The 27789-nt window shown below is 47.8% G+C and overlaps 1 protein-coding gene across 6 annotated transcripts in view; it reads left to right on the top strand.

Annotated features, from left to right (window-relative positions):
• ARHGEF12 (Rho guanine nucleotide exchange factor 12) overlaps positions 1–27789 on the top strand; it is a 1284704-nt gene that overhangs the window by 821354 nt on the left and 435561 nt on the right. For all 6 annotated transcript variants that reach the window (XM_069614339.1, XM_069614338.1, XM_069614336.1 and 3 more), the window contains one exon: positions 677–712. In XM_069614339.1, coding sequence (XP_069470440.1) covers positions 677–712 — 36 coding nt within the window. The remainder of the gene's footprint in view (positions 1–676; positions 713–27789) is intronic.

The following is a 27789-nucleotide window of genomic DNA, read 5'->3' as shown; positions in this document are numbered from 1 at the left end:
CTCTGTTTCTTTTGGTAATGGAGTCTGACAACTCCGTAGGCATCATCTTTTACATTGTGTCACACAGCACCTTCAGTGCATTGGCACAGTGAAGTCTTTCAGATTTCCCCAAGGGTTAAATTCCTTTCTCTGGGATAAACTGTTTCCCAGAGCAGTAAAGTGAAATTTACTTTACTTATCATTGTAACTTTATAGACCCAGCACACACTATCTTACAATAGAGTGCTGGAGGGGTTACTTAGTATCCCCTGTGTCTAGATCCTCATGTAACATTTTTATGTTACCCTTTCCTCACTGAATGGTTGGTGGCAGTGGTTTCATTTGAACTACCATGGTTTGCATTTACCGTGGGCTGCGTTCGCAGCTCCGGTAGAGCCACCGCAGGAGCCATCTTTTTCAAAATGGCGCAGAAGCCATCTTTGACAAAATGGCCCCCAGTCTTTTTCACCATTTCTTTGTGGAAAGGTCCTTCTAGAGATGTTCTCTGCGTGCCAAACTAGGTTTGGTCTCTTTGTTCATTTCGCCTTTGGCAGGATTCAAAAGTGATGCCCGCCTCCAGAGTGTCTGAGGTAGGCAGGAAGTAAGGGAGGTGGAAAATCCTCTATAATGATGTATTTGGCTTCATGAAGAACTCTGGCTAGTAGATTAATCACATTTTCTTCTGATTTCATTTTAGGTTTTCAGAACTTGGAACGCCCAAATCTTATAGAAAGTAAGTAGCTGAGAATGTTTATTTGCAAATAAAAGAATGCCAATGCCCCTACAGATAGGTTGGTCCAGGAGTCAAAACAAAGTAGCAAGTGTAAGGGTCCAGCAGTACTAACAGTTTGAAACGTGAACCTGATGTTCACTGGCATTGAAAGTTCTAACTATTCCCATTTGTTTTGTAAACTGCTTTCTGCCATTGCCGAATACTGAAGATCCCTGTATAGTATCAATACCCTCCTGGCGGAGACTAGGGAGTTTACTATTGTTACAGCCTTTCTTTGCAGTGCATTTATTCAGTAACCTATTCAGAATTTCACTTCAATTTATATTGAACAACATCATCAATTGCAGACACATCTTAGATGATGCCGTTGCAGACTATTTATATTAGGTTCCAACTAGCTGTCCTAGTGTACGTTCTCGTCTTTGCCCGCAAAATATCTTTCATTTCATCAGAAGAAAAGCTGTATTACACATCTCCCTTTGTAATCGGACAACATACTGGTGATGATCTAGCTCAAAAAATGTACTTCTGGCCATTGTGAACAGTCTTCAAGATTGAAACATACTTTCTCTACTGATCCAGAATTAGTTAAGGTACCACAATCTTGAACGCTGTTAGGGATTGCTTTCCAGAGCCGTATGGATGGTGAGGGGTGTGAAATAAGTTATCCTACAGGTAAGACAGTTTTCAAACCACAGAATAGACCAACATTAGTCCATGGTGCTGCAATGGCACAGCAGTCTTGGCTTTAGTCAGGAAGGAGGAAGGCTGAAGAATAGGCACAATTAATCTCAATAGATATCCCAGGAAATGTGTCTATGGATAGGTATTGTGAATAAATATGTACTTTATTATACAAGTACCCATCAAGCAGCTAGAAGTGCAAATATTTTGTAGTAGAAACAACACAGTAGAAAGCAAGTATAAAAGCAATGAAGTGCCTTTTTATAGACCCTTTTCACTTTAAAAGCTAAACGTAAGGCCTTTAGCTCATTGAAAACCCATGTGCATTATAATGCTAAGAGGAGGGGAAGGGAAATGATCCCCACATATCAGTAAAATGCATTACATAGTCATTGTTAGAATGCAGATGCCAGAACATGAACTGGCTTAGTCTTTCCCAGGCTTTTCTGCAACACCCTGTACAATTGGATCCAATTGCTGGTAAGTTATAAACATGTGTGGTGGCATACATTGAGTGAATCTGTGAAACATTTCAATCGATGCCCATATGCCTACCCAGATAGACAATACAATGAGTTCAACTGTCCTGGGCCTGCGCAGTTCCCAGTTCTCCCTAGCAGTACAGTGTAATCACATTTGCTTGTTGTTAGGAAGGCCTGATAGATGGCCCTGAACAGCTGAACCAGTCTTCAGCTCTATGGAAGAAACACTATATTTTTTGGGTTCTCCCTCCTCTTCTGAACCGAATCCTGAACAACTAGCATCATGAGTGCATTTGCTAGGATAGCAGCGTTTTGCAGGCTCCCCTCTTCTTAGTTTTCTGTTGACCTTTATTGGTCCAAATTCTGCTCTGCTCCCTCCCTCCTTTGGTTGTCGAAGTATATTCCCTTATGTTTGGTTGTTTCTTTGTCCGCACATGCGGGGTAGAATAAGAACGTGCCTGCCTTTATACTTTAGCCAGCGCTCTGACTATGGACTTTGTAAAAGTTCCCCTTTCGGAATCAATGGGACAAACTTAAAGCTCTGTCAAAAGTGCCTAAAATAAGTGTTAGGCAAAGTCTGAATGCAGTACCCTCTGGGAACACTACAAGCAACTATGACTACAGGTATAGCAACCCAACCTTTGGTATAAGCTTGTACTACACAGTTTTGGTAGTGCGTTGAGCAGCCAGGTTCATCTCAAGAGGTGAAATGTGAGCTGTAGTGGAGTTACACAAAGTTTCACAATTACAGGTATTCAAATAAACTCTTACACTCAAGGTTTCTTGCATAAACAATTAATAATGTATTTATCAGTCAATTATAAAGCCTTCTTCGGAAGGGAGCAATAGAATAGTAACACACAAATATACTTCAATACTGTACACTGAGTTTCTAAATCAGACAGGACCCTTTTGGGATGGCACACAGACACAACCTACACCCACAGGGGACTTCAGTAACAAGGGTGCATAAGACATTAATATCTTACTGTTGGCATTCAGAATACCCTTCAGAAGTAAGTAAAAGGCAAAGGTTATTAGAACACAAGAAATTACAAATATAAGCAGGGCAACTGCTTTCAGATAGCACTTAGAAGAGTCATTCAATTCAACAGGTTAAGCCAAAGTCAATAGGCAAAAGTCTTTGTATAGGATGCAGCACTTCAGGTAAGTACATGGAAAAGTCTGCACAAGTTCTTAGGAGACTTTGATAAAAAGAAGAATCAAATGTAGGGCCACAAGCTGATTAGACTCGTGAGTTGCAGAAGTTACAAGCACTTCCACAGTAAGAGGTAAATTCTCTTAGGCTTGTTTCACAGTACCTTGGTAAAGCAGAAAAGATGCAGCTGAAGACTTCTGTTCCTGTGCAAATCTCACTGTTCCTGGGCCTCAGTCGTGGGGACTAGAGGGAGGATGTCAGCGACTCCTGCACTGGCACGGTCAAAGCTGGAAACCTGGCAATCTTTACTTTCAGAGGCTGTTTCGCGTTTCAGCTCCTTGCGGTACAGTAAATAGCAATAAGCGCGGTTCCTGGCTGTCAAGGTGGACTTTCCTCACATCTGAGGTCCCGCACTCGACAGAGGGGGGGGGGGGGTTAGACTTGGTCAGTCCTGCTTCGTGGCAGTCCGGAGGATCTTCCAAAAGCTTTAGGGCAGCGTGCAAGCAATGCACACAATCTGGTGTCCCTCTCCCTGGCTCTATGGTTTCCTGCAGCAACTCTGAGGAAATTCAACCAGCTCCGAGATGGGTGTCCAGGTGGCTTACTTGGTAGTTGATTGGTTCCACCAACTCAAAGGGAGAAGTCGTCCTTGCAGGGGCTTCTCTGTCGATGCAAACTTGGCTAGTAGTCACTGCAGCAGGGCTCCACCGGGCAAACCAACAGTCCAGGAGTTGCAGCAGGCGTCCTCTTAAAGCTCTTCTTCGGTTCCTTCGTGCAGTGGTCGACTCTGCCTTCCAAGCCAAAAGACTCGCCTTTTATTCAGTTCTCTCCCATTCATTCCAGCCTAGCCGTCACTCACCCAGCAGACACGACTCACAACTTCTCCCCTTGAGTTGGTGGGACCCATCAACTCCACCTGGACATCCTTCTCAGAGCTGGTTGAATTTCCAGAGTTGCTGCTGGAAACCGAATAGCCAGGGAGAGGAACACCAGATTGTGTGCGTTGCTTTTAAGTTGGGCAAGAGCTCCAGGAAGATCCTCTGAACTCCCAGGAAGCAGGACTGACCGAGCCTGAGCCCCCTCAGAGTGCGGGACCCCAGAAGCAAGGAAAGTCCATCTCAACAGCCAGAAACCACTGTGTTGCTATTTGCAGTATTCACGAGGAGCTGAAACACTGAAGTGCCACTTGTTGAAAAGATTTCCGGTTGCGAGCGGTGACTGTCCCATTGCAGTGCAGGAGTCCCCAGACGTCCTCCCTCTTATACCCACGACTGAGGCCCAGGAACAGTGAGATGTGCATAACTGCATAGGAACAGAAGTCCTCTGCTGCACTTTTTCAATACACATGTACTGTACAGTGTAAGAGAACTTAGCTCTTGTTGTAGAGTTGCTTGCATTTTCTACCTTTCACAAGTCTAACAGCTTGTGGCCCATTTGATTCTTCTTTCTTTAAAGACTTGTGAAAAGGCTTTTTCTACTTACCTGCAAAGAAGTGCTTCCGCTCATATAGAGTTTTGGCTATTGACTTTGGCTTAGCCTTTTTCACTGAATGACTCTTAATGGATGATCTGAAAGTATTTTCCTGCTTAAGAATATTTGTGGTCTCTTGTATGTTCTAATAACCTTTTCCTTTCACTTATACCTACATGATTCAAAAGGCAATAGCGCTATATTAATGTCCCCAGCACCCTAGCAATTGAAGTCACCTGAGGGTGTAGATTGTGTCTGTGGGCCATCCCAAAAGGGTATCTACTGATTTTGAAACATTAAGAGTGTGTATTTTATGAAGTATATTTGAGTGTTACTGTTATATTACTCCCTTCTGAAGAAGGCTTATTCTAACTGATCAATTAAAAAGTGTTTCTCCAGCATGGGGTCTGGCATGGATTCACATGCTCATGAATATTCCCCGTCGTCAGGCTGGGAATCCTCGGTAAAGAAAAAACCAGTATCAGTTTCGTTTCTGATCTGTCTTTCGTAGTAATAACCAATCACTGGTCTCTGCGTCATACTGACCACAGCCAATGACTGCCCTCTACCTAAGCACCGCCTCTGGCAGCCATCTTCAGATTTTTACCGCACGTTCATGTGTTGGGATCCTCGTGCTATTGCTCTCGAGCGTTAGTGCTATTTTTTTCGCTTTTTCACAAAAAACTTCGATTCTTTCGGTCAAAAGAGCCTCAAGCTCCACCGATCCTACATCCGATCAACGGGGACCCGTGTCGGATTCGTCTGTGCCCCTCAAGGGTGAAGATTCGTCGAGCTACACTTCGGAGGACTTCCAGAAGCTTCTCAGGCCCGGTCTCGGAGATGGCCCAGGAGAAGGGAAGCTCGACGCCCGGAAAGCTGTTCAGGGTTTGCCCTGGATGCCAGCTGCAGAACGTCTTTAAGGAGGACGAACACTCTTTCTGCCTTTACTGCCTTCATGAGGACAAAACGCACGTGGAGAAGGACTGTGCGTTTTGCTGCAACATGTCGGAACGGACCATGAAGGACCGTCATCAACGTCTCGCCAACTGGCTGGAGGGTAAGAGCCCGTCTGGCGAGAAGAAGAAGAAATCCGAGCGGTCTTCTAAGACCTTTGAGGGCGCCCCGGCGGCCCAACATAAGGCCAAGCACCGCGAGTCCGCTGGCACCGGGAGCGCCGAAAGGTCGGGCTCTACGGGCGCCAGGCAGGGCGCACCCTCCCCGGCACCATCAACCACGAGCCAACGCTCTGGGTCGGGTAAGAGGAAGGCCGAGCACCCGGCGAAGCTCCTGGAGAGGCCCCGGTCGAGCTCTAAGGCAGAGGAGGAGCGTGGCAGTGCCCCCTCCCTCAAGGATAAGGCGGTGAGCGCACCTAAGGTGGTGAAGGCCTTGATCCATCCGACCAAGCCCTCTATCGAAACGGTCGCGGCGGCCCTGGCCCAGCCTGTGGAGGCTGCACCAGTGGTGGCGACCTCGGGGCCCAGAATCTCCCTGCCTCCTCGGAGGGAGTCTTCTTTTGTGCCCATCGATAGGACCCCCGTGAAACCCTCCGTGGGGAAGAAGAAGGGGGGGCAGGGCGTCGTCGTAGATTCGGCCTCAACCTCAGAAGAGGAGCTGATCGAGGTCTTAAGCCACGGCCTAGGCGTGGAACAAGACCAGCCCGTCGGAATGGGCCCCGACGCAGGTGACGACGACGACATCGTCGAGGATACCGACGGGGCCCCTGCTCGCCCGTCGGATTCCCCTCTGCCAGCGCCGCGAGACAACTCGGCGGCCATTTTGTTGGCCATACAGTCCTTATGCACTGAGATAAGGACGAGGCTACCGTTACCGACGGAGGAACCTCTCCCGTCGGGGGATCCAGAACCGGGACCTTCTGGTGTTCCCCCTACCAAGAAAAGAAGGATCCATCCTCCACCTCCTTTTCAACCGTCGCGCCCCGTCCAGCCCTCCTCCCCGTCCACCCGAGGGGATGATACGGGGACTGACACGGCGGCGACGGGTACGGACGACGAGGCATACGACGAGGATTTTCCGTCGTCGCCTCCCACCAGGGCTTCTCCGCCCGACGAGATCGGATCTTTCCACTCCATGATCTCCAGGGCTTCCGAGCTTTTCCAACTCTTCCCCGAGGAGAAGAAAAAGGAAGGCTTCCTTTATCAGCGGCGCGAGGCCAAGAGGAAGACGGTCCTCGCAGTGCCTCTATTGGACGACATTTGGGATGAGGGCCTTTCCCTCCTCAAGAACCCTTCCACGACGCCAGCTAGAAGAGACCGGTACGAGAAGAAGTACCGGGTCCCGGACACGGCCCCCCTGTGCCTCCGTGCGCAGCCCACCCCGGACTCCGTCGTCTCCGCGGCAGCCAGGAAGAAAGCGGGGGGGGGTGCGGCCTCCACATCGACTTCCCCGCCGGACGGCGAGGGAAAGAAATTGGATACTATGGGACGTAGAGTCATCTCGTCGGCAGCGACGACGATTAAAGCGGCCAACGCCTTGGCTATCGTGGCCCGCTACGACAGGGAGCTCTGGTACAAGATGGCTCCCCTGCTGGATTTTCTGCCGGACGACAAGAGGGCGGAGGCCCTTGAGATCCTCCAGGAGGGTGAAGTGGCTTCGGACCACGCCATCACCGTGGCGACGGACATCGCCGACGCGGGGTTCCGCCAGCTGGGCAACGGCGTTTGCCTTCGACGTTGTGGATGGCTCAAAGCTACGGATTTTCGGCAGGACGTCCAGACCAGAGTCCTGGACATGCCCTTCGACGGGAACAACCTGTTTGGGAAGACGGTGGACGATTCCCTCCAGGCCATCAAGGCGGATACTGAGACGGCCCGGGCCCTTGGAGTCCTGCAGCAACGACGGACGCCCTTTCGGAGCGGCGGAGGCAAGGGCGCCTCCAAAGGTTCCGGCGGCGGTTTCTCTTCCTACCGTCAAGCGGCCCGCTCGTCGTCGCAAGAGGCCTACAGAGGACGAGGCAAGTCTAGCGGACCCCGCCGTCGTCGCCAAGGAGGTCAAGGCGGCAAGGCCGCGTCCAAGCAGGATTGAACCGGCCGTGGGGTCGGGCCCCCACCGAAGCACCCCGGTGGGAGGCCGGCTGGCGGGCTTCGTCAGCGTGTGGGAGTCCATCTCCACCGACCGTTGGGTGCTGGACGCCCTGGCCCGGGGCCACGCGCTCGAGTTTCAAAGAAGGTGCCCGCGCGTCCCCCCTGTGGCCAGGAAAGAACTTCACGTCCCTCAACTTCTCCTGGAGGTAAAGGCGATGCTCAGAAAGGGCGCCATCGAACTCGTCCCAAAGAGGCTTCGGGGCTCCGGAGTCTACTCGCGATACTTCCTCGTCAAGAAGAAGACGGGAGGATGGCGCCCCATCCTAGACCTGCGACGGCTGAACAAGTTCATCAAGGCGCAGAAGTTCCGGATGGTCACCCTACAGCACGTCTTGGGTCAACTGGAGGAAGGAGACTTCCTATCGTCGTTGGATTTGGAGGATGCCTACTTCCACATTCCAATCCTAAAGGGGCACCGAAAATTCCTCAGGTTCGTGGTACAAGGGCGTCATTACCAGTTCAAAGCCCTTCCCTTCGGACTACGGTCGGCACCCAGGGTATTCACCAAGTGCCTCGCACCGGTGGCGGCGCAGTTGCGCCGCGAGGGGATCCACGTCTACCCCTACCTGGACGACTGGCTCATCCGCGCCAAGACGAAGGAGCTCGCCGTGGTCCACACAGCAAGGACCGTCCAACTCCTCACGGACCTGGGATTCTCCGTGAACTACGCCAAATCCCACCTGGTGCCCGCGCAAGTCGCACTGTTTCTGGGAGCGAGGCTCGACACAGTGTCCCTTCTGGCCTCCCCGTCGGAGGAGAGGACCAGGACCATCTTGGGCAAGGTGCAACGGATGTTGGTGGCCGACGCGGCCAAAGTGAGATCCATCAAGTCCCTCCTCGGGATGATGTCTTCCTGCATCTACCTCATTCCCATGTGCAGGCTCCGGATGCGCCCGTTGCAAGAATTCCTGGATGCGCGCTGGATCCAGACGACGGGCAGCTTCGAAGAAAGGATCAAGCTCGACGAGAGTTTCCGACGAGCGATACGGTGGTGGGGCACCCGCGCGCATCTGACGGCGGGCATGGACTTCCAGACCCCAGCCCACCAGGAGACTGTGACCATGGATGCCTCCCTGGAAGGGTGGGGAGCGCACACCGAAAATCTGCACGTGAGGGGACTCTGGCTCCCGACGGAGAAGTCCCTGCATATCAACGTCCTGGAGCTCCGTGCAGTGTTTTGGGCCCTCAGGTCCTTCCTTCCGTCCCTGAAGGGCAAGGTGGTGAGGATCTTCACCGACAACACCACCACCATGTTTTACATCAGGAAACAGGGCGGAACCAGGTCCCCAGCGCTGTCCAAGGAGGCGCAGGACTTGTGGCATTGGGCCGTCGCCCAAGGGATTTTTCTGGTGCCGTTTCATCTGGCAGGGATAAAAAACACCATCGCCGACTCACTCAGCAGGGAGCTGCGCTCGTGCCACGAGTGGGAACTACGGCAGGATCTGGTGGATCGCCTCTTCCGACGGTGGGGCACGCCCCAGGTCGACCTGTTCGCGACGGCGACGAACACCAAGTGCCGGAGGTTCGCCAGCAGGTTTCCCCAGACGAGGAGCATGGGCGATGCTTTCTCGTTCCCCTGGGAGGGCCTGTTCCTCTACGCGTTCCCTCCCTTGCCTCTGCTAATCCGGCTCGTCAACCAGCTCAAGAGGTCACGGTGCAGGATGATCCTCGTCGCACCTGCGTGGCCGAGGCAGATATGGTTCCCGGACCTTCTGGACTTGTCAGCGTCCCCGCCGATCAAGCTGCCGGCGGACGCGGATCTACTCTCCAGGGAAGGAGGCGCCATCCTCCACCACGACCCGAAGTCGCTGAACTTGCAGGCCTGGCTCCTGCAGCGCTAGAGTTTGGAGGATACGACATACCGGCCGATTGCAGAGAGGTTCTTGCAAAGGCCAGGGCGTCCTCGACTCTTAAATGCTACGGACACAAATGGAAGAGGTTCTCTGTCTGGTGCCACGCACAGAAGATTAACCCTCTTCGGATTACGGCTCCCCAAGTACTGCCGTACCTGCTGACGCTGGCCAAAGCTGGACTGGCACACGCGTCCATCAAGATTCATCTTGCCGCGATCTCCCGATACACCAGAACCACGGGTCGGACGTCCTTGTGGTCTCATCGTCTGGTGAAAGAGTTCATGAAGGGACTATTCAGATCGTTCCCGCCGGTGAAGGCTCCGGCCCCGGCGTGGGAGCTCAACGTGGTGCTGACCAAGCTCATGGGACCTCCGTTCGAGCCTCTGCACTCGGCCCCGTTGAAGTTTCTATCGTGGAAAACAGCTTTTCTTGTGGCCATCACCTCCGCACGACGAGTGGGAGAGATCCAGGCCCTTTCCTGCAAGGCCCCGTACTTGACTTTCCACGACACCAGGGTAGTGCTCAGGACGCACCCCTCCTTCATGCCCAAGGTACCGTCGGACTTCCATCTCAACGAACCCTTGGTGTTACCTGTGTTCTTCCCGTCGCCTTCGTCGCCGGCTGAGAGGACTTTGCACTCGCTGGATGTAGCTAGAGCGCTGAAGTTCTACGTGGACCGCACAAAGGGTTTTCGGAAGACGTCACAACTCTTTGTGAACTTTGGACCTGTCAATCAGGGGAAGGCTCTCTCGAAGGCTTCCATCTCCAGATGGCTCTCCGGCTGCATCATGTACTGTCACCGGTTGGCAAACCGACCGCTGCCTGGCCGTCCGAGAGCCCATTCCACCAGAGCGATCGCAGCTACCACGGCGTTCCTATCTGGTGTGCCCCTGCTGGACATATGCAGGGCTGCTACGTGGAGGTCGACGCACACCTTCACGAAATTCTACTGCGTCGACCGGGATTCCAGGGAGGAGTCCAGGGTCGGCCAAGCAGTGCTGCGCAACCTGTTCGCCTGAGGTGAGCCTGGTGAGGAGGTAAGATGCTTAATGTTGAGTTTGTGTGATGCTTAATGTTGAGCCTTTACCACCTCCCGTGGTTGTGCATGTGTGTACTGCTATGTATTCTTTATTCATGAGCATGTGAATCCATGCCAGACCCCATGCTGGAGAAGGAACAAGTTACTTACCTGTAACTGTTGTTCTCCAGCATGGGTCTGGCATGGATTCACATGCGAACCCTCCCGCCTACCCCTCTGCGGCTCTTCACTTGGTCATACTGCCACTTCACGTGCTTCCAAATCTGAAGATGGCTGCCAGAGGCGGTGCTTAGGTAGAGGGCAGTCATTGGCTGTGGTCAGTATGACGCAGAGACCAGTGATTGGTTATTACTACGAAAGACAGATCAGAAACGAAACTGATACTGGTTTTTTCTTTACCGAGGATTCCCAGCCTGACGACGGGGAATATTCATGAGCATGTGAATCCATGCCAGACCCATGCTGGAGAACAACAGTTACAGGTAAGTAACTTGTTCCTTATTCAAGAAATCTTGTGTAAGCATTTATTTGAGTACTTGTCGCTGTGAATTTCTGTGTAACTCCCCAACAGCTCACATTGACCCCTCTTGAGATAAGCCAGGATGCTCAGCACACTACCAAAACTGTGTAGCACAAGCTTATACCAAAGGTTGGGTTTCCTATTACCTGTAATAGGAGTTCAGAGTTGTTGCAGTGTTCCCAAAGCGTACTGCATGCAAACTTTGTCTAACAAGAACCCAGAAGCACACAAGGGCCTCCAATAGCAGCGACTGAGGGGTTTAGCACAGGAGGGGAGGGAGAGAGAGCAGGAAGGAGGAGAAGAGGAAAGTCTTGAGGTGCTAACAGAACTTGAGGAGATCTGTCTCAAGACGGAGAGAAAGGGGGAGGCTGTTTTCCAGAGGATGGAGCCAGCCTGCTGCTGCTGGAAGAGGAACACCAGATTGAATGCATCGCTTTTAAGTCGGACCCATGCTCCAGGAAGATCCTCCGGACTCCCAGGAAGCAGGACTGACCAAGCATGTGCCACCTCAACAGAGTGCTGGACCCCAGGTATGGAGGAAAGTCTGAAGTGGTATCCGAGAACCGCAGTGGTGCTATTTGTTTGAGACGTGAGGAACTGAAACGTGAAGTGCCACTGATTTGAAGTTTGCCCATTGCTGTCTCTGACCTTCAAGTTGTAGTGCAGGACTCCCAGACGTCCTCCCACTTGTCCCCACGAGTGAGGCCCAGGAACAACAGGATCTCCAGAACTACACAGGAACAGATGCCAGCTGGAACTATTTCTTCTGACCAAAGGTACTTTAAAACTAAGGGGACTTACCTCTTGTTGTGTATCCTTACTTGTTCTCAGTTGAGACTTGTCTTGGTTGCTTTTGTAGAGTTGCTTGCAGCTTTACCCTTCACAAGCCTTCCAGCTTGTGGCCCTACATTGGTTCTACTGGGAAAAAGGTCTCAGGTTGAAAATTAAAGTCCTAAAGTCCAACAGAAGTGCTGGGGGTCTATAAGGTAGAAGGGAATTAGCATATTTCTCCCTAACAAATTTGCACACGCCCCATCGTGGAAATACCTCTGACCAGGAACCGTGCTGCACACTTTGCATCTTGGTGTGCACATGGTCCTGCCTCCTCCCACCTTGAATAAAGTACTTATATCCATTGCACCTTTCCCCCATAGCTGCGACATCTATATGCAGTTCACGGAACAGCCCCATAGTCGGATCCATGCTTAGAAACCTCTGGGAATCAAGCGCTTTATAAATAACCTATCATATATCCTAGTGCGAGGTAATGTACCTCTTAATGTCCATAATGTCATCCCTGTGCTGAAACTTTGACATGTGCGATAATGTATTGCTTTTTTAAATGCTCTCCTGGAGGTTTGCCACAAACCAGTTCTCTTGACTATCTGCCACAATATGTTGCTTGGAGCTGCGGGAGGGGAAATGGAGTTGCTTAAATTCCACAGATAGTCCTTCTTGGGGCATCACCACCTTCCCAGAACTCTCCTGCCTCCACATTTAATCAGTGGGAGACTGTTTGTTTGCATCCCCTCGGCAACCATAGCTCCTTTTCCTCTTTAGGTGTTTTTCCTTGCAACTCTATAATCTGTGATATAGGCAATGCTGTGTATGGAACTGTGGTCTCGCTTTCTACAGGGGTGGTCACTATACACCCTGTTAACATTGTATCTGGGAGATAGGCTGCCAACTTGGCCGCCTGGTCTGCAGCCGCGTTGCCCTTAAAGATATCATCTTTGGCATTAGTATGGGCAGCGCATTTGACCACTGCCACAGCAGAGGGCCATGATAAGGCTTCAATCAATCAGTTCTTCAATCAGCCTTGCATGCTGCACTGGACAGCCACCTTCCCTCCGAAACCCTCTCCTCTTCCACTGAGACAGACCTGCATGCACTGTTGTCATGACATATGCTGAGTCTGAGTAGATGGTGACACACTGTCGTTGAGATGCTCTCAGTGCCTCAATGAGAGACACAAGTTCCGTTGCCTGAGCTGAAAAATGCATAGCTAATCTTCATGCGCCCCCACACACTTCACCGCGCACCACTGCCACCCCCTGTATGCCTCTGTCCCATTTCCTAGTTAATTGTTGATGACCCATCAACATATAGTATCTCCCTTTCTCTCAATGTACTGTCTTTTAGCTTTGGATTTACCTTCCTCTTCACCCTCGTATGTAGCGCAGTCCTGCATTTTCAGGTCATCAGCGGATGTCTGTCAAAAATGTGGTGGGCTTCACTGTCCTCACCTTACTATATGAATATGAAGTGTGGATATTATAATCTCATATGCAGAGGATCTCTGAGTTATCAAGGTAAATTTAGATATTTCCAAAATGGCAAATAGTGAATGTTCTACAAACAAGGTAACAGAGCACCCCATGACAATCGTTCAACTTTTTCTATCGCAAATGCAGCCGCTGCGAGTGCTAATTCGCACGCGAACTGTCCCTGCAGGAGTCGCCCATCCCCCTATAAGCAGCCAATGGGTAGTGGCCCATTGTGCTCTTTTGGGTCAATACTGCTGTTGTGAGCCCGTCACCAGAGTGGGAAAATAAATAAAACTCCCTTGTATAATCCGGAATTTCTTAAACAGGGCATTGCAAATAGCTTCTTTCAAGTCCTCAAGTTTTCTATTCATTTCTTCAGTCCATTCCAATTTTAAAAATGTTGTCTTCTGTCCTTCCCTGAGACTTTGTGACAGCGGCCTTGTATAGGCTGCATATTCTAGGATCCATGCCCTACAGTAGTTACATAAGCCCAAAAATGGCTGCATTTCATTGACATTACTTGGCCTAGGAATGGCATGTACTGCCGCAGCCCTTTCTGGTAATATTTTTTTCCCACTTGCAGAAATAAGTTGACCCGAGTATAGTACCTCCTGTTGGCAGTATTGTAGCTTCTTTTTATCTGCCATTGTGAGGCAGCAATTGCAATAATGCAATAGAATCCCTCCTGCACTGATGTTCATTTTGACTACATACCAGCAGAATTTCCACATACTGGATGATTGTGCTAGGCACCTGAATGTTTCCCAAGTCGGCATACAGTGTTCTATTGAAAATCCTTGGACTTTCACAGTACCCTTAAGGCAATCTCGTGTGCTCAAAGCACTATTGACCATGCAAAAATGCAGTGATATACCATGAATGGGGGTGAAGTGGGATTGAGAAGAACACATTCTTCAGATCCACCACTGTGAAGAATGTCACTATCTCAGGAATGTTACGTAGGATCGTTGCCGGGTTTGGAAGTACTGGAAATTCCATCTGCACCACGTCATTAAGCGGACATAGATCCTCATTCATCCTCCAACTACCCCTGTTGCTTTCTTGACTGGGTATATGGCAGTATTACACAGGGACATGGATGACACAATGATCCCTTGCTCTAATAGAGCCTGAATAGTGCCTTTTATCCCTTCCTCTGCTTCCCTTGACAACAGGTACTGCCGCACCCTCGGGAGTACTGCTCCTGACTTCAATGAAATCTGTACTGGGGTCTCACCTCTCAGTAACCCAACATCATGTGGATTAACAGTCCATAATTGTGCTGGCACATGTCGCATGTCCTCCTCAAAATAATAAAGACAGGGTCACCACTGCCATTAGGGTGCACTGTACCTTCCTATACTGCACCATATCACATCACAGGGGATGCAGATTGCCAAAATTATCTCTGCATTTTGCGCACTGTCCTCAAATAACTCATCAGTCATTTTCTTCAATTGTACTGTTGGGTGTACACATAGTACTGTGCGCCACTTGCACCCGTCCTGGCCTGTTCCAATCGGGACTACTAATTTGTCTGACACTACTGATCTGTGCAAATCTAATGACAATATTGTCCCTGCCACCACCTCGGGTGGCTCGATGGGTCGAAACATAAAATCTTTGGGCACTCACCAACATTTTGTTGCAATTTGAGGCACTGTTTTTGCTAATGCCTTGATACCATCGAAAAATATGTCCGGGACCACAGCAACCCCATATACTACTGACTCCCTTGCCATTGCATTGATTAATACTATTGCTCGAGCTACACCCATCCCTGGAGTGGAACCCACTAACCCTTGATCTGTGAATGATATAGTTACTTTTAGTTTACTGAGCAAATCCCTACCCAACAAGTTAACAGGGGAACTCTCTGAATATAACAAGGGGGCACGTACTACCTTCCCTCCTACTTTTATATCCAGCTCCTCAGTGTATGGAACCAAAGAAATAGTCCCAGAGAATCCCTGCGTGTCAAAAGCTTTACCTGATAATGGAAAGTTCCCCTCCATAATGCATGATTAGTTGCACCTGAATCTACCATTAGTATAAATTGCTTGTTTCTTATTTCCGCCTCCAACAAGGGCTCCTCACCAGGGTGTGTGGTTGTCAATAGGATTGGACACACGTGGGCTCTGTGGGCTGTCCTAATCAGAATATGCATTTTTCCCGGGGAATGAAAAAGGGCCACCCCCTGCCATTGTAACTCTTAGGAACGGGGCACCTGTTCCCCCTGCCATCCTGTTGAACTGTTTCCTCTCCCTGCTGTGGTTGTTGCCCACATTGCCCTTGCCTGTCAGCCCCATAAGGGAACTGATTTTGACCCCCCTCGCCCAATTTGCTATTGTCCCATTACTTGAGGCCCTTGGAATCCCTGCTGTGGAGGTGATGGCCCATAATTAAATCCCATCCCAGGCCTGTTCTTGCATTCTCTTGAAAAATGCCCCCATTTCATGCAATACCAGCACTGTGATGTTCCCAATCGTCCTCCCCGGGCCCTATCCCTCCAAAGCCTCCTGCTCTTGTTCCTCAAAATCCTCCTCTTCCCCTTGGTACTGCTTCATACTGGCACTGTGGGTTGGGGTACTGTCCCCCCACCCAATTGTCCCTCTCCTCCTTTGCCCCATAGTGCCGCAATTGTGGTATTCACAATTTGTTCAGTGTATCCTTTCCCCCTGAGCCAGTGCTGTCACTGGTGCTTGGGTGACAACCTTATTTAGTTTCTTTTCCACTAGTTTTGCCTCGTCCGTTGGCCATTTCTGGGCTGTCTCCCTGTCCCGCTCCTTGATTCTCTTACAATGGTGGACTATTATAATTTGTATCTCTGCCCACCTTTTGGCTTCAATTCCCACAATTTTATCTAGTGCCTTCTGGACCTCTTTTGGTAATCCCCTCTTTGATGAAGTAGAAAAATGGTACAGAAAGGTCCCATTGCCCTCCTGTCTCAACTCTCTACATTTCCTGTAACTTAAGAATAAACCTAACTGGGTCCTCATCACCCATCGTGCATTGCATTAAAGAATGTAAGTCCAGGGGTATCTGGGTACATCTTTCATACTGCATCCCATCCCATACCCTCGACCTTATTTCATTAAAGGCTGCTCTATCATGTTCATTATCTGCAAGCCTTATCCCAGGGCACCCAGTCCTTATCTATATGTCCCCAACTAAGGTCTCTTAGTGCTAAGACTACCCCTGCTGTTTGTTTTTCAAATTCATAGATCCATTTACTGACTCCGGCTGTAAACTGGGGGAGAGCTTTAATCAAATTATTTTTGTGCATTTGAGGCCATGGCACATACTGTGTTATCCCTACTCCTTTATGTATTAGGCATCTGCAGGTCTATTTTGTTTACTACCCCTTTTTTAGTGTTTCTGATTTTGTACTACCACCATTAAATCGGGTCTATTTCTTGGTCTATCCCTTCTCACTGCCTCATGTGGCGGGGATGGCTTTCTTGGCACGCAGTCACCTTGATCTCTTTCTTGCCCTGCCTCTTGATTATTTCTGCTATCTTGATCTTCCCATTCATTTTTCCTTACTTGTTCTACTTCTTGTCCCAGGACCGTCCATACGCTCTCCCCATCATCTTTTTTGACACAAACATTTCTTATTGCCCCAGGGTTGAGTCCAACCAAAAAATCTCCCGACTTCCACCCCCCTATTTTCTGCACTGGTACACTTATTTCTGGTGACACTTCAGGTTCTTGTAACTTGACTAACATTTCCTGCGATTCTCTTAACTCGTTATTTATATCCGATTGTGAACCCCCGAGTACACTGATGCTACAGGCATGTGAGCGCTTGTGGATGGGTTATATGGAGGTGGAGGTGCAAAAGCTCTTGAGTCCCCCACCCCTAGTTGCTAATCCTGATAATTCTGTTGTTGCCACTCTCTCTACCACTGGAGGTTTATAGACTGCATTTGTATACCCTTCTGCAGGTTTAGCCGTTACAGGGTATATCCCCTTACATTGGATCTCTTTAGCTTCCTGATCTTCCATATCCTTGAATAATCGCCAGAGATCTAGAATCTTTTCGTTTTTGGAATTTGTTTCCCTTATTTTCTGCTGCTAAAAAGATGGACTTTTTATTCTAGCATGTTTCTGTTATGGGAGCCCTGCTCTGGCAGGAGCAGGACATCTCCTCTTCCTTGTTTCCAATACCCATTGTTTGTGATATTTATCTATCCTGTCACAATACAGTGGCAGGACCCTATGCATGTGTTTTATTTGAGTTTCTTCCCCCATAATGTTGCCTGCGTCCCGAATGCTTCACTTAGGCCTTTCTGCTATGCTGCGCACGCCGCTGCTTGTTAGACAAAAATACAAATTAACCCACTTCCCCCCCACACCCCTTTTATTATTTTCCACTTTGTTTTCACACACACTATTATGGCTGAGGATCCTTTACTTCCCAGTCTTTATATGCTGAGGTTCCCTTTTTCCATCATAAAAAGTAGAAAAACAGAAATGCGCGACAATTTCAATACATAACCCACCTCTTACCCATTTTATACCTCAACACATCACCTGAAATCCTATCCATTCTATTCCATAGCACATCACCAAAAGGTCGCATTCAATCTGTCATGGACCTCGTAATTCATCCATTCTTACTGTCATACATGCATGTCCCCTTGTTGTTATCTCTTAGAAGAATATGCTTGCATGTGCATGTGCAATGTAGTTTTCCTCCGTTATGAAGTCCCAAAACTTGCCTTTCTTTCTTTCTGGAGCCATGCCCCACTTTAGTGAGCAGAGAGGATTTCTATTAATATTGGCTCCTACTAAATCCGTTTTAGGAAACGCATGTTTTTTGATTTAGAGGACCGGTCGCTACAAATGGGTAAGACTCCTTCCTGGTGACTAGGCCTGGGTCTTCGCAAAGTACGGGGGAAAGTCTGATATCACGTCTGAAATTTCACCACTTGTAAGGGTGTTCCCAATTGTAAGGGTGTACCTAATTATGCTCACACCAGAATAAATACACCCCTCTAGGGAAATGAGGCCAAGAGTCTATCTTGTAAGGATAACAAATTTAATCTTACAGAATATGAGGATGGTAGCAAAGAACTCTGCTCCCTGAACGGTGGTCTCTGTCCCCCATCCGTTCCTTTCTCCTGCCGAACTGGTGCCAGGCAGGGATTTATATACTCCAGGCTTGCTGCAGTTGTCACAGGATACAGGCCATGCCTCCATCCCAAACCGTCTAGCTGCCGTACAAGGGATTCTCCAAAGTCTTCCTTTCTTCATTGTCAGCGGTTTCTGTCAGGACATCCTACTGAAAATGTTTCTAGCCTATGCAAAAATACATTGTAGCTCATGCTTTCCTTCATTTCGCTACCTATGAACATTTATGTATAAAAACATTTTCCCATCATTCTCTCCATATTGCACCCATTCTACTCATGTTTTTATCTGGTCCTGTAATCGCCTTTAAACCTTATTTTCATAATTCTGCAGTTCGTGCACTGAGCATGTAAAATCTATTTTTCGTCTGCATGGGCCCTTTGACAGACAGACAACTGGTAAGTCACGTGTGCTCTGCCAGTCCTAGCCTTAGTGACGCAACACTGCAAGAGCCCTGCGATCCATTTTTAGCGCAGGCCACATTTCTTCTGGGACAGAGCTTAACTCCTCTAAAGCACTTAAGATTTTACATTTTACATTTGCCTTGGATCTGTCATTAACAAATGTATTCAGCTAATAGTTCATCGCACCTTATATTTAAACTACCTTTTTTTCAGTGCCTACACATGTCTTGGTATATGATTGTATTTGCATGAAAGATCCTTCCCAGTGCCCGTCCTCACCACCATTATAGCGTCCAATGCACGGAACTGAGACTGCCTTAATCGACCTTAAGTCCCAGATAGACGAACTGAGAGACAAAGGAAGGACGGTACTCCTGCTCCTACTCGACCTGTCCGCTGCTTTCGACCTGGTCAACCACAAGGTCTTATGTCGGCACCTTGACTCTGCAGCTCACTTCTCCACGGACGCTATCAAGTGGATCGAGTCCTTCCTGAGTGAGAGGACCATGAGAGTCTTCTCCTCCTCAGCATCTGCCGAGCCTACACCCATCCTATGCGGCGTTCCGCAAGGATCCTGCGTCTCGCCCACCCTATATAACATCTTCACTAAGCCATTGTTCGACGATCTGGACCAGCTGGGTGTCACCTACACTAACTATGCAGATGATACTCAGATTCTCCTACCACTTTCTGGGGATTACAGTGCGGACACGGGCCTAGTGAACAAAATTTACCTTATCATCCAAGCATGGATGGCCACACACGGCCTATGCTTGAACGATGATAAGACTGAACTAATAATATTGGGTTCGCAGGCCAATATTAAAAAACTAGGTCAAGATTACTCTTCCTTCAATATTGACGGCAACACCATTAAAGTCTCCAAGGAAGTAAAAACCCTGGGATTCTACTTGGACTCCACACTATCCTTTGACAAACAGGTCAAATCCCTTACCTCGTCTACGGCTTACACATGCAAACTTCTTAGAGCTGGTAAACCATTCCTCTCTGACTATAGCTGTCTGATCCTGGCTAGAGCTCTTATACTCTCTAGAATCGACTATTGCAATGCCCTTTACATTGGGGCTAACAAATCCACCACTAATAAACTCCAAACGCTACAGAATAATGCCTTAAGAGCAGCCCTTGGCATAAATAAGAAAACCCACAACTCTGCCTTGAGACATCAACACAAATGGCTCTCCACATCCAATAAAATACTTCTAAAAACACTCTCTCTGACACACAAAGCTTTGAACAACGCGGCCCCTAGTTACCTCATAGACAAACTTCAGAGAAGAACTTCTCTCAGACCCACTAGAATGGGGAACACTAACTGCCTAAATATCCCCAAATACAAACTGAATACCATCGGGGGCAACAGCTTCACTGTTAAGGCAGCCAGAAGCTGGAACTCACTGCCCCAGGAGTTAAGAGCTGACCAACCATATCCACTCTTCAGGAAAAACTTAATAAAGCATATCACTGCCACCAATCCTTAGTTACCCATCACCCTTCCCTTAGGACACTATCCTGCAATCAAGAAACAGTATACCTTGCTATACTCTCTTTATGTAAATACTGCTGCCCATGCATGTGTACTCATATAAGTTTTATATCCTAGTGCACGCACCTTTGATCCAGCCCTATTGTTCATATTGTATATATCCTGTAATCATACTATACTGCCACAGCCCTATTGTTCATATTGTATATTTCCCGCATTCATGCAAACTAGCCACAGTCCTATTGTTCATATTGTATATATCCTGTCTGTAACCTGTGTAATCATGTAAGCCTTGCATTTCCTTGTCATTGCGCCCTTTTACTTACGAGTCTGGTGCGCTTAACAAATGAATAAACAAACAAACAAACAAACAAGCATAAAAGAAGTCAAAAGAAGTCTTGCCTAATTCTAAAGTGCTTGGGGGTGCGGTAAGACCATAGTTCCTTCCCAACACGGCATATGTGGTATCGGGGTGCATACATGGACCTGCCTCAATCCATCTGGAAAAGGGCCATACTACCACTAACCTGTATCTGTAGCTATTGCATGTTTCCAGCATATCCACATAATCTATATGTAGATGCAGAAAGAGATCATTGGGTCTAGGGATTGCTTCTCTCACTGTTAGCAATGTATGCCCTGCTGTGAATTTCTTGTAAACAATGCAGTTCACAATTAAACTGTGCAATGTGTTCTAATACATTTGGGGAGAACCAGTCTTATGCAATGATGGCAGCAAGATTCTCTATGGTTGCATGCGCATGATAGGGAAGCTGATCCAGTGCAACTTTCAATAATGCCAGAGGCATGATTGGCTTTCCAGTGCTATCCTTTCTCAATACAGCCTCTGTGGGGGATAAAGAACAGCCCGTCTCTTCCATAAATCCTGTTCTTCCTGCGATACGTGACCTTGCAGCTCAATTAACTTTTCAACAGATAACATGTTAATCCCTTCTTTTATCAGTATGCAACATTCCGACATTTTGCTTAAAATCTTCTTAATATTTGGAAAGTATGCTGCCCTTTTGCTTCAACTTCTGCGGCTCTGTTAACACGAGAAATCATGTCTGCCCTCTTAGTATGGGCTGCGCATTTCATCATGACATAGCAAATGGGAGCTTTAATACCTTAATGTGTTTGTCCAATAGAGGTACAAGTTGCACTGTTGTGCCGTCTGTGCGGAGGTAACCCCCTCCTTTTCCAGTGTGACAATTCTGCGTGTACGGTTGACGTCACATAGGCGGAGTCAGAGTACACAGTCCCTTCCTCATCCTCATATCTCTGGAGTGCTGCGATAAGCACCACTATTTCTGCAGCTTGTGCTGAGCAATGTGAAGGCAGTCTGGCAGTTGTCACTACTTCAAATTAACCATCACATTTTAACTTTACTGCTGCTGATCCAGTATGTCTTTCGTATGTCGTTTGTTCAATTTTTGTAAAATGTATTTTATTTAATTGTTTTCTTTTAATAACGTGCCTATTACCATACCTGAGTTCGGTTTCTAAGCACGGATCCGGGATTCGAACCTCTGTTGCTTTGCATGTTCTTGCTTCCATGACCAGCGTGTTGCCCCTGTCAATGAATAGAATTCCCCCCCTCTGAGAGCATTCTCCCTAACATGATGAATATCGTCATAAAACTCTGTATACATTGTGCAGTCTTTTTGGGGTTGTTTGATGACTGAATGTATTTGCCAGTCGTCGATTTGACTGAATATTTTTTTTGTGTAGATGTTTTGACCGCAAATATATGCAGGGGGAGGCCCCCTGCACCACCCACTAAGGACCCCTATATTAGTTATTAACCCAAACCCAACCCCCACATATATTTGCATTCGAAAACCCTCCCTAAATTCAGTCACATCGACAGCAGACAAATCATATGCGGTCAACTTGGGTAATAATGTGCAGTCATGTACAGTCTTCCTTCACTACTGGTTCTGCTATAAATGTTGCTTGATTTACTACTCTACATCGAACAATTTTGATTGTTGGTTTTTAAATAATCACTTCGTACCCTTATGCTCTTGGCGTAGTCAATGAACTTTTGGGTTTCTCCAAAATGGCAGATAAGCAATGCTCACGAATAGTGTCATTGAACATCCCATTGTAATACTTGCAGCTTTTTCAATCATGAAAGCAGCAGCAGCTAAAGCTTGCTCGCAAGAGTAATGCCTGTTGGGGATAATTTCCATTTCTGGCCTAATTCCCTTCAACCTTGGAGACCTCCAGCTCTTTTGCTCGACTTAGGGTTTGTGATTTTTTTACTCCTGAATGAGTGGAACCGGTTTCTCACTCACTCATGTATTTTTTGTGACTAGGATTTTTGTGTTTTACTGTTTTATGGAGTCTGACAAACTCCACAGGCCTATGATTTTTGCACGGTGACGCACAGCACCTTAGGTGCAGTGCCACTAAGAAGTCCCTTGGACTTCTCTTAATGTTAAATTACATTTTCTTGGGTGAACTACAGTTCCCAAGAATAGTAAGATGATCCCTGTCTTAGTTACCTTTTTCTTTTTGGGACCAGCATACTCCACTCTGTGGAGTTCTGGAGGGTTATTTAGTAATTCCCTATCCCACTTCTTATGTGACATTTGTTACACTAACATGCTTTAAAAGGCTGGTGGAAGTGGTTTAATTTTACTACCAGTGTCCGTTTTTACCGCAGGCTGAACCCTCAGCTGCAGTACCGCACCCATCGGTGACCATTTTCCCAAAATAGCACCAGTCTTCTTTTTTCGCCATTTTCAGTTTTAGTTCCTTCTTGGCTTTTACTCTGTTAGTTGAAACGGGTTTGAGTCCTTTGTCTTTTTTGCCTTTGGCGGGCTTCAGCCCTGAAGCCCGCCCAAGGCTCTAGTGTGTCAGGAAGGGCAGGATGTGAGGGAGGATCCCGAAACTCCCCTGTCCTTTGTATCTAGGTGTGCCTGAGTGAAACCACTTCCGATTGGCCGGCTGGCTGTCCTCCAAGGACAGCCACCCTGCTGTATGATTGACAGCCTAGACTCTGAATGAATGGGAACTTGCATAAAAGGCAAGGTTTTTGGGACTAGAGGCAGAGTCGGCCATTGGAGAGAAACATCCGAAACAGAAAATGTGAAGAGACTCGAGCAGCACACTCCTGGACCACAAAGTGCCAGGTGAAGCCCTGCAGATGTGCTGTCCCCGACGTCCTTCCTTTTGTCACCACGACCAAGGTTCAGTCAAAAGGATCTGCTAAACTGTAGCAAGGAGGAATCCTGCTGGAATATTTTTCTTCAAATCAAAGGTACTGTTGGGTTTGGGGTATTCACCTTTTAGCCATAAATTGTGCTTCCTAACATGGGAAGTGGTTTTGTTACACTTTGAAGTTTATCCCAACTCACCTGCACTGGCCTAACAGCTTGTGCTCTCTACAAAGTAGCTCACTTGAGTTACAGCGATTTCTTCTGAACATACAAAATTTGTAAAGACGAAGTGTATCAGAACTATTGACTTTGTCCATTGACTTTGGCTGTCATGGCTCCCTAAAGGCACCCTTCTGAACCTATTGGCTTTGGCAGCACTTGTTAACTCATACGTTGTAATTGTTGACACTCTTATTGCTGGGATAAATGTTTACCTGCCTCTCTTTGGGAGATTGTAATTGTTTTACAAACTGTTGAAAGTATGTTCTAAATCTTATTCTAACCTTTCCTCTTTTAACAGCTCAATTGGTAAACAAAATAAGTGTAATACTGACCTTTACTGAAGTCACTCTGTGTGCTGGAACCTGTGTTAGCATAAGAAAAGTCTTACCAATTTTTATTGTCTTTGAAAAACTGAATTCTAACATTGAATGTTACTAGCAATTAATGCTTTTTAAATAATGCTTATTTAAACAGTGTGTATATTATAAATACATATTTATATTTAACTTTGTGTGTAAGTGTTACTTGGATACTTGTATTTACTGATTTCGATTGTACATCTCTACAGCTCACATTACCCCTCAAGATCAGCCTGGCTGCTCAGTCACACTGCCAACCTGTGTAGTACAGGCCTATATTAAAAGGTGGGTTACCTGCTACCAAGAGATAAGTCTTGTGTAGTCCCACACCATTTGGACTCCACCAATTCTTACCTAACAATGCCCTTTCATTGCTGGGTCTAGAATCCCACTGTAGTATGCTAATGTTTTATGTTCATGTCCCAGTTTTGTCTTCTGTGTAAGAACGGCTGTCATTGCTTCTCCATTTGAATGTGAGAATGAGTAAAACTCCTCATAGTCCGGAATCCAAGATCTGTACTGTAGACTGCAATTGTATGTGGACAGTGCTGCGAGCCTTCAGTGTCAGGTAGCATCCAGCTTTGCCGACTTCAACACATATACGTAAGGGGGTTGTCCGTCCTCACTGTGAATGTGGCACCATAGAGGTAATCCTGGAACTTCTCTACAACAGCCCACTTCAATGCCAAAAATTCCAATTTGTGGACTATCGGCTGGTGAAAGCGACCGGTCTTGTCTCACCATTGGTCTCCTGTACAGCTCTGAATCCCCCCAAATTCAGGTCCACATGCAGGATGTAATTTAATTGCAGATCTTCGTAGGCCAGAACTGGTACTGTGGTGAAATTCTGCTTTAGCTCCTTGATGGCCTGCCAGCATTGGTCAGTCCAACGCTCCCCAAAGGACTCCCGTGGATGATGTATATGGTCCGCAGAGTTGGCAGTGTTCTTCCGGATCCACTGGGTAGGTGGGTACCCTTTGTGAGGTCCACAAGTGTTGGGGCGATATTGGCTTATTCCTTGACAAACCACCTGTAGTAATTGCAGAATCCCAGGAAACTCTTAACTCCTTGAGGGTTTGTGGGCTTGGCCAGGTGTGGAAGGCATCCATCTTTGCCGGATCCACGGCAATGCCAGGCACGGAGACGATGTGTCCAATGTACTTGACACTTTTCTGGAAAAACTGGCACTTGGCCACACTGACCTTTATCACTTGCTCACGTAGGCAATCCAGCACATTCATAAGCCTCCTTTTGTGTTCCTCCAGGGTCCTCCCGAACACATTGATGTCATCTAGGTACACCAGTACCACTGGGAGGTTCATGTCGCCGACGGTCTTCTCCATAACGTGTTGGAAAGTCGCTGGCACACCACAGATCCACTGAGGCATCCTGCCGAACTCGTAAAATCCCAACAGACAGATGAAAGCTGCCTTCTCAGGATCTGCCGTATGCATTGGGATTTGTTAGTAGCCACTCCGCAAGTCCAGGTCTGAAAACCAATTATTTTCAGTCAGGCAGTCCAGTACCTCATCCACCTGGGGCGTGGTGTACTGGTCTGGAATAGTGTGAGTGTTGAGTCGACTGTAATCGATGCACATACGTACATCCCCATTTTTCTTCCGGGCAACGACAGTGGGAGAAGTGTACGTGCTCCAGGACTCCTGGAAAATCCTTACTTACAAAAGATCATCCAGATACGACGTACATCCTTCAAATCTCCTGGGGCCAGCCGTTGCCACCTATCCCTGAAGGGAGTACCATCGGACACCTTGATGCGATGTTCCACTACATGGGCCTTGCCAATGTCGTGGGGCTTGTGGAGAGTGCCTCGGTGTGCAGGACGAGCTGCTCCCTCAAGTGGTTCGTGTCCCTCTCTGAGATCAGGGAGTTTCCAAAGTGCAAGGTATTCGGATCCGATGTCATCTCGGATGAGCTGGTGGCAATACTCACTGGGGCTACAAATGCACAGTCAGGCTTGAACTGTGCAATGACTGTGCTTCCTGGTACACAGGTGGTCCTATTGATCAAGTTAAATGACCATTACTTTGATGGTCGTCAGGTCTGTTCCATCCATTGTCACCAGGTTCCGCTGTACCAGTAAACCCCCCTGTGAGCGAGCGCTGCACGTTCTGGTGTCTCCATCACCAGTCGTCTTGGTCGTTGCTCCCCGCTGAGTTGCTCTCTGCCAGGAACCATCACTGTGGGATGTGCCGGGATTGTGATCTGCCCGAAACGGGTGGTGCAAACAGCTGCAATGGGTCCATCAGGTGGAGCTCTGGACCAGATAATTCTCTGCAAGTACGCCTGTTGGCACATGGGGTGCATGGACAAAGTGCTGGCATATCATGGTCCAGCCACCTCCCGACATAATGCCGCCAGTGCGTTGAAAATAGAGGAATTGGTTCAGACCAGAGCCAGGGTGTCGATAGGAGCGATGACTGCAACTACATCTTGTGGAAACTGCAGTCTGACCCAGATGTATCCCAGATATTTGCAAAGGTTGTCTCCCACGCCGAGAAGGTTCAGCCCAGTCAAGGTCTCCAGTGGGATATGCACCAGGTGTTTTCTGTAGAACGGCTCATAAACGAAGGTCACATGTGAGCCGCTATCCAGAAGCGCGTGTGCCTGTGGACGAGCATTGGCAATTGGCATGGTTGCTGGTAGTCCTACGAGCCCATCAGGTATTGGCCATGATGTACGGGTGTTGCGCTTGCTGGTAGTTTGACTACAGAATATCTTGCTCTCAGTTGGACTGGCTGGTCTGGGTGGATGCTGGTGCCCAGATTATTTGCCCAACAGTTGTCACTGCAGCCTTGGCCCGTCTCGTGGCACAACTTATTAGTTGCTTCTACTCGGTTGGGGCGTAATTGCATTGAGGATTGTTTCTCTGCTTCCTGGTCCTCTCTGGCGGTTCCCACCATCACGTGTGTTAGGTAAGAATTAGTGCAGTGCAACTGGTGTGGGACTACACAAGACTTATCTCTTGGTATTCGGTAACCCACCTTTTAATATAGGTCTGTACTACACAAGTTGGTAGTGTGACTGAGCAGCCAGGCCTATCTCAAGAGGTGTAAATGTGAGCTATAGAGCTATACAAATGAAATCTATAAATGCAAGTAGCCAAGTAACACTTACACTCAAGGTTTCAGTTATAAATATTTATTTAGCATCAATTTTTAAATAAGCATTCTTTAAAAAGGCAATTCATGCGACAGTGTAAATATACTTTAAAATCATTTTTCACAATCAGAACGAGTTGGTGGATAACCTTTGATATGCTTCTTACACTTCCTACACCCTGAGGTGACTTCAATCACAAGGACATTAATGGCATTTATACAGCTCACTAGTATACTTTGCAGATTCTGAGGTTGCTGAAAGGAAAGGTTTAAGGAAGGAAAAGGTTAAACAGGTTCTCAGTATATAGGAGGACAACTAAATCTTCAAATGAAATCTAGACAAGCCTTTCCCAGCAGTAACGGTCTAAAATAAGTTGTCACCTATGAGGGACAAACCATATCAAAGTCAATGGGCTAGAAGAGTCTTCAAGGAACCAGGGAAGCCTAAGTCAATTTGAAACAATCTATGGAGCTGAGGCATTTCTTAAAATCAGTCTTGCACAAAGTTAGAGAGTTTGTTAGAAAATCACTTGTGGAGTCACAAGCCTGTGAAAAGAGAGTTGGAATCAACTCTAAAAGTAAGCCAAC

This window comes from Ambystoma mexicanum, chromosome 9 (assembly GCF_040938575.1).
Source record: "Ambystoma mexicanum isolate Mex_15411 chromosome 9, UKY_AmexF1_1, whole genome shotgun sequence".
Classification (NCBI taxonomy): domain Eukaryota; kingdom Metazoa; phylum Chordata; class Amphibia; order Caudata; family Ambystomatidae; genus Ambystoma; species Ambystoma mexicanum.
The sequence above is the reverse complement of the archived record's forward strand: the minus strand, read 5'-3'. Positions and strand labels throughout refer to the sequence as shown.